The sequence below is a fragment of the Monodelphis domestica genome, chromosome 7, assembly GCF_027887165.1.
Source record: "Monodelphis domestica isolate mMonDom1 chromosome 7, mMonDom1.pri, whole genome shotgun sequence".
Lineage (NCBI taxonomy): Eukaryota > Metazoa > Chordata > Mammalia > Didelphimorphia > Didelphidae > Monodelphis > Monodelphis domestica.
In genome coordinates this window covers 277,646,863-277,659,337 of record NC_077233.1, presented here as the reverse complement: position 1 = coordinate 277,659,337, position 12,475 = coordinate 277,646,863, and the positions used below count along the sequence as shown (strand labels likewise).

Below are 12,475 nucleotides of genomic sequence, written 5' to 3'. Positions count from 1 at the left end.
CTACTGTGAAGGAAGAGATATTTTCTCCTTCATTTAAAAAGTTATAGTGCAACTTCTATAAATAATAGTTGGATGACTGAACTAATAGTTTAAAAATTTTTAATATGAGATTTTAATTTTTATTAGATTTCATTCATACATGTGAAAACCTCTGCCATGAAGGAGACTGTGGACCTTGTTCTCGCACATCCGTCATTTCCTGCAGATGTACTTTCAGAACAAAGGTAAATTAAAAAACACGCATTTTAAGTTACTGCTATAGATGTTTTCAGTAATTGAAATGGGAGAATAAGAAATTTCCGGTTTTTCAAGATGCGGTTTTAAAATAGAATGTTTTTAGGAATCTTACCAGCAAAACTGAAAAATGAGCCGCTCTGACTCATGCCTTAATTACATTCCAGTCACTTTTTTGAACCCTTACCTTTTGTCTTAGAATTGATACTAACTATTGATTCCAAGGCAGAAAAGCAGTAAGAGCTTGGCAGTTGGGGTTAAGTGACTTGTCTAGGGTCACACAGCTATGAAGTATCTGCAACCAGATTTGAACCCATGTCTGCCTGGCTCCAGGTCTCTCCATTTGCTACCTAGATGCCCCTTCAATTACTTATTTTTGTGTTGAAAAGGAATAGGATTTGAAAATTCTTGTCAAATTTTTCAGAAAGTCAAGTTAAATCTCTATTATCAAAATGTATACTTCTTAGTGTTTTTTTTTCAAGGAAAATAAAATCATTTTATTTTTTGCATATAGGAGAGAAGGTAGGGATTGTTTTCCCACTTGCTATGTTGTCAGAGTATGGGGCATCTCCTATATTGTGAATATGGGACAGATGCTCCATTCAGTTTGTTTTTTTAGACAGGCTTTTTGAGTTCTTGCTGCCTCCTCATTTTACACTTCCAAGTCATGTGCCCAGGTGAAGATACAGTTTGTAAGTCTGTCAACCCTATCTTGTTCAAAAGCTCCGGTGGAGGTGGAAATTTTACTTTAAAAGTTATTAGTAGATAATAAAAGTCTAGGCTCATAGGATCATAGATTTAGAATGGAAAGAGGGACTGCAGAAAATTATGTTACAGGTGAGGAAACTGAGGGTCCAGAGAGATTAAGATCATATGGATGACATTGAATCCCTCTCTGTTCCAGTTCCACGCCAGCCTGAGCCATTCCTTGTTACGGCCCTAACCACTCCTTTTTTTCTTTTTTTTTTCTAATCTGTGCAGATTTTTTTTTATCTGGGAATCATATCAACAAAGTGGAAACTTTCCATTGTATTGGTGCAGTGATCCAGGCTGACAGTTCATCTATAATTTATAATTCTAGAGAGTCACCTGGGAACATTGCATTATCCTTACAATTCCCAATGTTCAGAACCTCTGAGTCATCTTCATTTTCTCCTCCCTTCTCCCCAGTCTTATTGAGTCTCCTTCCACAATGTATTCCATTCATTTCCTTCTACTTAGAACATTGGGCGTGGAGTCAGAAAGACATGAATTCAAATTCTGCCTCAGACATTATGTGTATGACTGGTTAAATCACTTAACCTTTGTTTGCCTCTGTTTCTGGCATAATAATAGCACCTACCCTTAGTAGGGATATAATGGCACCCACTTTCCAAGATTGTTGTGAGGATCAAATGAGACGATATTTGTAAAGCACTAGCCGGTGCCTGACACATAGTAGGCTTAATAACTTCTTGTTCCCTCTCATCAGGCACCTCCGTGCTTCTTTGTGAGTCTCATTCTTTATTGTGAGACTGTCCTCAAGGGCAGGGACTGTCTTTTGCTTTTCTCTGTGTCCCCAGCACTTAGCATGACACCTGACACATAGTAGGTGCTTAATGAATGTTGCATTTTCCTTCTTTTTGGTTTCCTGCCTTACTCCTCTCCTGCATGGAAGTTCATCTTTCACACAACTGTTAAAAGTGTCATTTCGAATGTTCGCTTTTACCTGTGTCACTTCTACTTAAGAAGCTTCTGTGATTCTCTTTTGCCTCTGATTTAAAATTCTAAATCTCTTTTAAGGCCCTTTACAACCTGACTACAACTTGCATTTATAGCCTTATTTTACAAACTTCCCTTGCGTGTTGTTGATACTCATCACAATATTCCATTGCTGGTACAGGAGAATCCCAAATTGCCTACAAAGCTCATCTCCAATGTCATCTCCTTACATGAGTCCTTTCCTGATCATCCTCCCCCCTCCTACCAGCACTCAGTGCCTCCCTTCCTCTCCCTGGCATTGCCTTGTAAATCCTATATGCTTATACATTTTTTTCCACTTCATTGTGGGAAAATAGAGATATACAACGCGTTGTCATTGGAGTTGTGAACTGGTCTAATTATTCTCGAGAAAGATTTTGAGCTGTGCTCACAGGACCATCATACCCTCTGACCAAGCAGTACCACCAGTGGGTTTAATTCTCAAGGAAATTAAAGGGAAAGACCCACGTGTGCAACCATATTTATAGCAACTCTTTCTGTGGTGGCTTGAGGGGAATGGCCATCAGTTATGGAATGACCACACACGTAGTGGTTATAGCGAGGCACGTGGTGCAATTCTCTTGTGCTGTGAGTAATGATGAGGGTGGTGATTTCAGAGAAGCCTGGGAAGACTTACTTGAACTGATAGAGAGTAAGTGAGCGGAACATTGTAACAGCAATGTTCCAAGGATCATTAACTATGAAAGGTAAAATACTCTGATCAGCGCAAGTCCGAAAGGACTCATGGTGTAAAACCCTATCTACCTCTACTGAGAGAACTGATGGTCTCATAGTAGAGATTGAAGCATATTTTCTTTCATTTTTAATTTTTCTTGTGTTTCTTCTTTTTTTTGAATATGATTAATATGGAAATATGCATGACTTTATATATATGATGGACACCATATTTCTTGCCTTCTCAGTGAGTAGGAGAGGGGTGGAGGGAACTTGGAACTGAAAATTAAAATTAAATTATACTTAAAAAAACTCAAACCATTTTTCCTCTGTTCCTCCTGGGGCTTCCCTCCTCACCACTCACCAATGTAAGCTTGTTGAGGGTAGAGACTGTTTCATTTTTGGTTTTGTATCTCTACTACCTAGCACAGAATTTGGCATATAGTAATTTGCTTAATGCTACTATAAAAAAACTTTTTACAAATATTTCTTGTTGTGAATCCTTTTATTTCTTTCATCTCCTTGGGGCACAAATCTTGAGGTACTCTTGCATCAAAGGGTATACAGTTTAATGACTTTTGGGACAAAAATCCCAAATTGCTTTCCAGAATGTATAGGCCAACTCACAGTTTCACCAACCTTACCTTAATAAATGCATCTGTTTTCCCATAGTCCTCTGGCATTTATAATTTTCCTTTGAGGGATCTATCTTGAAATCAAACTTATCACAGCCCCCCCCCCCCTTCCACTACCTTTTAAATTTATTGTAATCTAAGAAAACAAAAATACCTTTGTTTTTTAAAGTATTTTTAAGGTGTGATCAAATAAACCTATAGGAAAGTCTCATGGCTTAGTAACTAGGGTAAAAGAGCCTAAATGACTCAGATTTGAATCCTACCTCTGACACCAGTTGCATAATTGTATGATTAAATGTAAAATATGATAATAAGTAAAATGGTGATAACACTTCCTACCTTAAAGGAGAGCTTTGACCCACAAACAATATTGTACAAAACATTTTTTTTCTGAACTTTATAAAGTGATGTATAAATGACAGCTATTGTTAACACAGTTGCTTTGCTTCAAATATGGCTATTAATAATGATTATTTCTTTGTTTTCTAGGAGCTGCCATGTGCTAGTCTCAAAACAGAAGGTAAATAATATAATAAAACATCTTTACTACTACATAAGAGTAACCAAGAAGTGGGCAGGATAAATTGTATTTATGTCCAAAGAATACTCAGGTTAGATCTAAGTATCATCATGAATAGCTGATCAATAATTAAACTTTAACGTGAACAACATACTATTCTGTCTAGGTATTTGGATTTCTTGCTATCTTGCTCTAAATTGTCTTTTTACTGATTCTTTTGAACCCTTTCTCTTTTAGAAGCAACTCTTAAGACAGAAGAGTAATGGCTAGACAAATGGGATAAAGTGATTTGTCTAAGGTCACACAGCTGGAAGTGTCTGAGGCCAGGTTTGAAGCCAGGTCTTCCTAGCTCCAGGCCTGACACTCTTATGCACTGTGCCACCTAGCTGTCCCCACTTCTATTTATTTTTTATTTTTTAAACCCCGTACCTTCATCTCAGAATCAACATTGTATATCGATAAAAGGCACAAGAGCAGTAAGGACTAGGCCGCGGGGGTTACGTGACTTGCCTGGGTCACGTGGTTTGGCAGTATCTGAGGCCAAATTTGAGCCCAAGTTCTCCAGGCTTCAGGTCTGACTCTCTCTCCACTGAGCCACCTCCTTGCCTACTAATACATTTCTAATCCGTTCGTGGTCGTATTTGCTAGAGATTCTTCTCAGTGGTGCAGAGCACGAGCCATCCTTAGTTTGTTCAGTAATTGCTCAGGTCGCCCTTTGTGTTCACCACGAGTCTGTCCAGTATGCCGGAAGCTTTCTCCCTTTCATACTGTTGGGAGAGCACCAGTGAAACATTGTGGCCGTGGCCTACCATTATTTTCCCTTTACCCATGACTGGCCTATAGCGTGTCTTTTCTTTTTTCTCGGAAGTTCTTCGTTGGTTATCTGTTTCAGGCTGCTCGTAGCCGCCTCGCGCCTCTCCATTTTCCTGTATGTGATCTTCATCTTATACTCTTCAGAGACTGGAATGTGCTTCGCTTTACTGTGATACAGGATGTCCCAAAAGGCTTATTGCAGTTTTCATGCATTAAAGCTCAGACTTTTTAGGACTCCCTATTTAGCAACATAAGTAGGATGTCAGTACTTAAGAGAGGCCTTTGTTTCCATGAGAATTTGAGTCCTCAGAAGAGCCTTGCAGTTTTCTACGTTTGTTGATCTGGCCTTTTTGTCCCAGATTAACATACTGACGAGGTGGCAAGCTTAATAGGTTGGATCCAAATGCATGTTGTGATTTGGGCACTATATATTCTTCCTCCATTTGACTACATCTATTTCTAGTGTGCATTGTCAGGCCAATCTATTGAGTAGCTATAGATTTCTTCCAGGAAACTCCATAGTGTTCATCTTTAAACAGTGCAGTCAAGGGGCAGCTGGGTAGCTCTGTGGATTGAGAGCCAGGCCCAGAGATGGGAGGTCCTGGGTTCAACAGATACGTCCCAGCTGTGTGACCCTGGCCAAGTCACTTAACCTCCATTGCCTAGCCCTTACCACTCTTCTGCCTTAGAACCAATGCCCAGTATTGATTCTGAGAAGGTAAGGGTCTTAAAAAAAAACCCAAAAGAGCAGGGCAGTCTTTCTTCATCTTCAACTTGGTGCTAGATTTCCTCCATCACAGTGACCGGCTTTTGTTTTTTACCTCCTTTGATATTTATCAGGGAATATCTTCCCTTCTGGTAGATACCTAGCATCTTGATTTATCGGCACCCTGTTGTTACCTCTATGATGGATTCTTCTCTGTCTATACTTGGAGAGGTCCAGCTTAGCTGTTTTTCCTAAATTTGTCACACTAGTGCCATTTCTACCTCCCATATAAGCACAAGTCGAACTGTGAGGTTAGGGTGCAAGTATGTTGGTTCCACTGTTCTTAATGGTGAGGTTTTGTTTTGGTAATTGCTGCAGATATTTTCCATTTGTTTTTTATTTGATTATCCTAGTTGGAAAAAAGTCATGGTAGGCTTTCCCTAATGCAGTTTTGCCCTTCATTACTTCTCTGTACTTTATGAGATAATATTGCTCATTCTCATACATTATCTTTCTTTGTATGATTATAAATTGGTGTTACCTTTGGTCTTCATCTTTCTCAGTTCGGGCAAGTAAGTCATAAGTTTGTTCACAATGATGCTTTTTGGTCTTTTTTTTGCCTTTCTTATGTCAGTGGATTTATCAGTTGAACTTCTGAATAAGATTATAATAAATCAGTGTTAATGTAATTTCTAATATCCATTTCCCATTTGTTTTAGCAAAATCAGTTAAAATTGAGTTTCAGTTGTATTACATGTCTTTTTCTCCTTCCATCTTTGCTCTCAAGTCAGTAATCTGATTATGTAGCTGATTAAGGAATAATTCTCACATCAATAACAAGTATTTTCTTTTGAAGATATAATCTGTTTAGTTTTTTGAAGATATAATCTGTTTAGTTTTGTGTGATGTTATTTTTTCAGTGTTATTTGCAGTATCCAGGATCTGCCAATGCTTTTTTCTAAAGAAAATACCCAAGGGGTCAGTTAGGTGGCTCAGTGGATCAGGCTTAGAGATGGGAGATCCTGGATTCAAATATGAATTCAGATAATTTCCCAGATGGGTGACCCTGGGCAAATCACTTAATCTCCATTGTCTAGCACTTAACACTCTTCTGCCTTAGAACCAATACACAGTATTGATTATAGGGTGGAAGGTCAGGGTTTTTAAAAAATATATATCCAAGATGTAAAGGCATGATGATAATTGACAAGTTGTTGGATTCTCTCCTTCCTGAGTCTTGTCTTTCTGTATAGGTAACCATTTTTACCTTTTTTTCGGTTTTTGCCTTGAAGTCACTGAGTATCAAAATACAGGGAGAAGAGGGATAGGGCCTGTGATTAGGGGGGATTTCAGATTTTAATTTTTTAAGGACTTAAAAAAATTCTGGACTAAATACTAAAAATGTCATTTCCAAGAGAATTCTCTATGAAATTATGAATTCTTGCTTTAAAAAATATGTGTGCATATATATGTGTATAGGTGTGTACATATATATTCATATGCTTGAGTGTTTATGTACATCTATAGATCTATTTGTGTGCATTCTCTCTCTCTCTCTCTCTCTCTGTGTCTCTCACATTTGTGTACCAAATTCAAGTCACGTCTTATAATACTGTCTTGCTTGTCAATATTTGCTTTTCAATTTCCTTTTGCTCTCTTAGATACATTAAAAAAGTGTTTCAATGAGCCTTCTTTATTTTTAGCATCACTATTACAAAACCCCTTTCTGAATATTCCCACCTCCCACTGAAAAACACCCCCAAATCTTTTTTTAAAAAATAAAGCAGCATTGTCAAGCAGAATGAATTCACGCATTATCTATATCCAACAATATATGCCATTTTCTAATCTCCGTGTCCATTCCCTCCCCCTGCCCAGTCATTGGTCATTATGCTGATTAGGCTTCTTAAGTATTTTAAAGTTGTTTTTCTTTACATTGTTGCTGTCCTTGAAGTTGTTCCCCTGGTTTTACTCACTTCCCTTTGCATTATTTTGTACTACTCAGAGACCTCCCCAATTATCTCATCATTTTCTTTATTGTACAGTAATATTTCATTATATTATACCACAATTTGTTTAGCCATTCTTTGGGTGTCTTAAGAGGAAATCCAAGGCACAAAGTTTGGTTCTAGTTTTTCTTTTCCTTTCTACTTTTACTTCTCTCTTTGGGATTGGGAAGTTTGTTTTGCTTACAGCTATTCTCTCCCTATTATTTCTCTTCTTTATGTTTATCCTCTTGCTTCCCTGTTGAGTTTTTATTTATTTCCACATCAGACTGTGCCACTTATATTTGACCTTTCTTTGTCCATTTCAAAATAAGAATGAGTTCCTTTGATGCCTCGTTTCTATCTCTTCATGTCTTTGCAGAAGTGGAAGAGGACTGAATAGGACTGAGGGCCATTTTGTGTTTTTCTTTTTTTTTAAAGTGAGTTTCTAGAGACAGGTAATTAGTCACTAAGCAGACAGCTTAAAGGTGATGAGACTTTGTACTTAATAAGGCTGGTCTTCAAGGCCCCTACTCAAAACCTTTCTATCATGACAGACCTGCCAAGGCCTCCGTTCTGTTAACTAGCCTTCAAGGACCCAGGGTCACCTCTAAGCCACAATGAGGCATCAGAGTAAAACTTTTTGGGTAAGAGGTATTAATTGTCATAATAGAAAATTATTGTAAATGATTGACCCATTATATATTTCATATAAAGACTTTTGTGTCTTTACCTTCCATAATTTTGGAGAGACTATTTTCCAGGCATTAAATAAGTATGTATAGTAGGACCTCGTTTTACATGAACTCAGCACACAAATTCAGGTATCTGTGATTGGCAATCATAAAAAAATAAAATAAAGGTAGAAAAGTACGTGAAATAAAAAATTTTAATTATGTACTAAATGTGTGCTATTTTCCCAAGTGGCATAAAATCTCACAGCAATTTACTCAATCACATTCTTTCTTACAATGAAGAGCATTAGTATGAGTCATTTCATGTTTGCACCAAACATTAGCTCCATCAGGCTTTGCCCAGAATTCTTGCTTGTAGCAAGTTGTGTCTGCATCAGACCAGTGCCTCTCTTTGTTTCATTAACCCTATGTAGTTGTTAATAAAGACCCCAACGTACAAGAGTAGTGATGCTGGTAGCTCTGATAAGCCCAAGATAAGTTATAAAATACCGTGGTATGTTCATATAAGAAATACTTATTAAATAATTGGGTTCACTATTATGCATGATTTTCAACTTACTGTTGTGTAAAAAGAGGCCCTGCTTTTGAGGCAGCTAGTGGCACAGTGGATAGAGTGCTGGGCTTGAGGTCAAGATGATCTGGCCTCAGGCATTTATTAGCTATGTGATCCTGGAGAAGTCATTTAACTACCATTTGTCTGTTTCCTCATCTGAAATATGGAGCTAATACTACGACCTACCTTCCAGGGTTGTTCATTGCAAAGCACTTAGCAGTGCCTGGCACATAGTCATTGCTGCGTAACTGCTGAGTGTAATTATTAAACTCCTGGTAGTAGCCACTAGAATTGCAGCAAAAAGATGCAGAAAAGATCATCATAGCATCATCGATTTAGACTTCGAAGGGAAATTAGGGGCCATTTAGACCCAGCACCTTCATTTTCCAGTGAAGTGACTTGGCCAGGTCACAGTAGCTAGGTAGGACCAGAGACTGGATTTAACACACATCTTCCAGACTCCCAAATTTAGGACTCGATCCATTATTCCATGTCGCCTCTAATATGCTACAATGCTGGCCTATTATTTGTATGCATAGATTACTGTTAATCACTATTTAAATGCAACATTTTAAATATTAATTAATTACTTTTTTAAATTTGACAATAGCTGATGCTACATTTTTGTGTGACAAGCGATGCAGTAAGAAACGATCATGTGGACGACACAAATGTAATGAAATATGCTGTGTGGTAAGTTGACGGAATTATAAAGTACAATAATGATTCTACTAAGATACTTGAATGCTGCAGCCTGTATTAAGTATCTATTAAGCACCTACTAGGTTCCAGGCACTGGGCTAAACACTAAGGATAAAATTAATACAAGTACAGACATTTGCTGCCTTGAAGGAGTTTACAGTCCAGAGGGGAAGGGAGATAACACACAGAAGGTGAGAACCCTCTAGGCAGGGGGGAAGACGAGGCTGAGGGAGATATTATTAGTCCAAGCTGAACTTGGCAGTGTGGTAGTGAGAACAAAGGTGCAGAGGCATTGTGCTCTGAAAGCAAGCAGCGCAGCAAGCCCAGACCGGACTGAGCTGTGAAAGCAAATTAACACGTTGGTCACGTCTGAAAACATCTTTCGCACTTCGTATCTCTTATCTGTACTTCTTGGCCAATAAACAGAGGGCATGTTTCACCACAGAGGGGCATAGCAGTCAGTCACTTCATTGAGCAAAGTTCTGAAGGCTTTAAATGCTGTTTTCCCTTATATTATTGTGGTCGATGTATAAAATGTTGCATAAATTCATAGAAGTCTGTATTTCTCAGAATTTTTCATGTTCAGCATTTTTTCTCAAACTTTGCACATTACAGTTATTAGTCACATACTTTACTATGTATAACTAGTTCTTGTGTTGATTGACACCCACTTTGTTTCCAGCTTTAAAAAAAGATCTAAGTTACTCATAATAGTTTTTTAGATTTACTCATTAAATGCTTACAATAATAATAATTTTAGTCCCCCAAAGCTCCATATTAAAATGTGCATTTTGTAATTATAAAATGTAAATTTTTATTTTACTGATAATTTGAAAACTAAATGTAAAGTTATAAAACTAATTATGAAATACCTATTAATATTTTATATGGGATATTCTGAAAGAATTTAAGAAGTAATCTAGCTAGGCATCATATGCTTCTTTTATTTGCAAAACTTTATATTAAGTATTGGTTCCAAGACAGAAGAGCAGTGAGGGCTAAACAGTGGGGGTTAAGTGACTTGCCCTGGGTCACCTAGCTAGTAAATGTCTGAGGTCAAATATGAACCTAGGGACCTCTGGACTCAGACCTGATACTATAACACACAGTGCTACCTCGCTGCCCCATTTTACATTTTTTGAATATGAATAACATTTTAAATGAATTAATAACTATCTTGTTCAGTTGTTTTTCGTGTCTGACTCTTTGTGACCTCATTTGGAGTTTTCTTGGCAAAAATACTAAAGTGGTTTGCTATTTTCTTTTCCAGCTCAGTTTACAGATGAGGGAACTGAGGCAAACAGTGAAGTGACTTGTTCAAGGTCACATTCTACCCACTATGCTGCCTAGCTGGCAAACATAATATATAAAAGATGTTTATTATAATAATCATATAAATTTAATTTTAATGTTAAACTTTAATTTGAGTAAACGTTTGCAATATTTGGCATAACCCCAGGCAAATACAATCTTAAATCTAGTTGGAAATCAAATTTATTTAAAACAGAAATAAAGTGAACATGTTCACCTGCACAGATATGTAATAGAAACTGGTAAGAGGATTTTACAAGCTCCTTTGAGAATGAAGGCCTGTGCTTGTGTCTGACCATCCATTGGGAAATGCTTTGTGCTCAAGTGGTGGTTTGCATACATTTGATAATGGATGAATAAATTGCGAGAACATGTTGCACTTAGTAAGAATCAGTAAGTTGGTTGTGATCTCTGCACAAACACCAGAATTATCATGCCTGTCATCATGACTGTTTTGAATTTCTACAGAAACCTGTAGTGCTTCAATCATGCATATATTTGTGAAAAATAATATTTGTAACATCATTAGGTAATTTTTTTTTGATGCTCAAGGTTCCATAAAAGAATTTTTAGCAGAACCCCACTAAATGGGAACCACTGAGTTGAGTGAAGTCACAGATTATAGAGCATTTAATTGTGAGTGAAAGGAAAGAAAATGGAGGCAACAATTATAGATAAGATTTATTTTTCTAAGAAATTAACTAATTTGTTATATTAAAATTCCTAGGTATCTACCACCTTTCTCTCCCCTTACTAGTGAAAGCATCATTTAACATTTAACATATATATATATATATATATATATATATTTGTATATGTGTATGTTTATATATGCATACATATGTAAAGTATGACTTGCTATGTTTCAGATATGTCAGTTCTTTCTCTGGATCATCCAGTTTTTCCTTCTGTTCTAGCAACATGTGACTAAAATGGAAATATTTAGGTCTGGCAGCAAAGGGGAAAAAAACCACAAGTCATTCTTCAAACAGTATTTTCGTTGCTGTATATAATGTTCTCTTGGTTCTGCTCATTTCACTTTCATGTAGGTCTTTCCATTTTTTTTTTAAGAACATAACATAGGTTCTTTTTCTTTATTCCGTTTACCTTATTAGGAAATTAATCTGATAGTTTTATATATAGAGAGGGGGGGGAGGGGGGAGAGGGAGAGGGAGAGGATAGATAGATTGATTGCTGGGTCAGAAGATAGACAAAGTTTTATAACTCTTTGGGCATAATTCCAGATTGTTCTCCAAAATGTTTGGATCAGTTCACAGTTCCACCAGTTCCAAATGTTCCACATCCCACATTTGTCCTTTTATCATTTTAGCCTATCTGATAGGTACAAGATGATATCTCAGAGTTGTTTTGATGTGCATTTCTCTAATAAAGATCTATAATGTTTTTCATATAGTTACATATAGATTTGATATCTTTATCCCAAAACTATTTGTTCATATCTTTTGACTATTACATAGATTTATCTGGAAGTCTGGCTGTGAACAGGAGCTGATATTTAAGGTGATAGTTTGAGAAAATGATAGTTTCATTTTTTTTTCTTTTCAAAAAAAATTCTGAACTTGGCCAACACCAAATAGGATAAGCATTTCTATAGAAAGAATAGGACAAAAGTACTTTGCATGAAGCCATTTATCTGTATTTTGAACAGCTTGTTTTTAAGTATTTAATATATTCAGCATGTTTTCTCCATAGCAATTATGCTTGTCTGTTTTGTTCCCATCATCCCCCACCTTAGCAACCAGTTCTTCTGTGTTAGTGAGAATCAGGGGGCAAAATAGTTCTTCTATTTGGTCCCTTTCCTTTTTTAAGAATGAATTTTCTGTTAAGGCAAGTCACAAAGATATTAGCAATTCTCCTTTGGGCAGAGAGAGAGAGATCTAGGAGA

The 12,475-nt window shown here is 36.9% G+C and overlaps 1 protein-coding gene across 2 annotated transcripts in view; it reads left to right on the top strand.

Moving 5' to 3' along the window:
• NFX1 (nuclear transcription factor, X-box binding 1) overlaps positions 1-12,475 on the top strand; it is an 87,386-nt gene that overhangs the window by 28,619 nt on the left and 46,292 nt on the right. For both annotated transcript variants that reach the window (XM_007497896.2, XM_007497898.2), the window contains exons 10-12: positions 127-224; positions 3,774-3,804; positions 9,167-9,249. In XM_007497896.2, the coding sequence (XP_007497958.1) occupies positions 127-224; positions 3,774-3,804; positions 9,167-9,249 (212 nt within the window). The remainder of the gene's footprint in view (positions 1-126; positions 225-3,773; positions 3,805-9,166; positions 9,250-12,475) is intronic.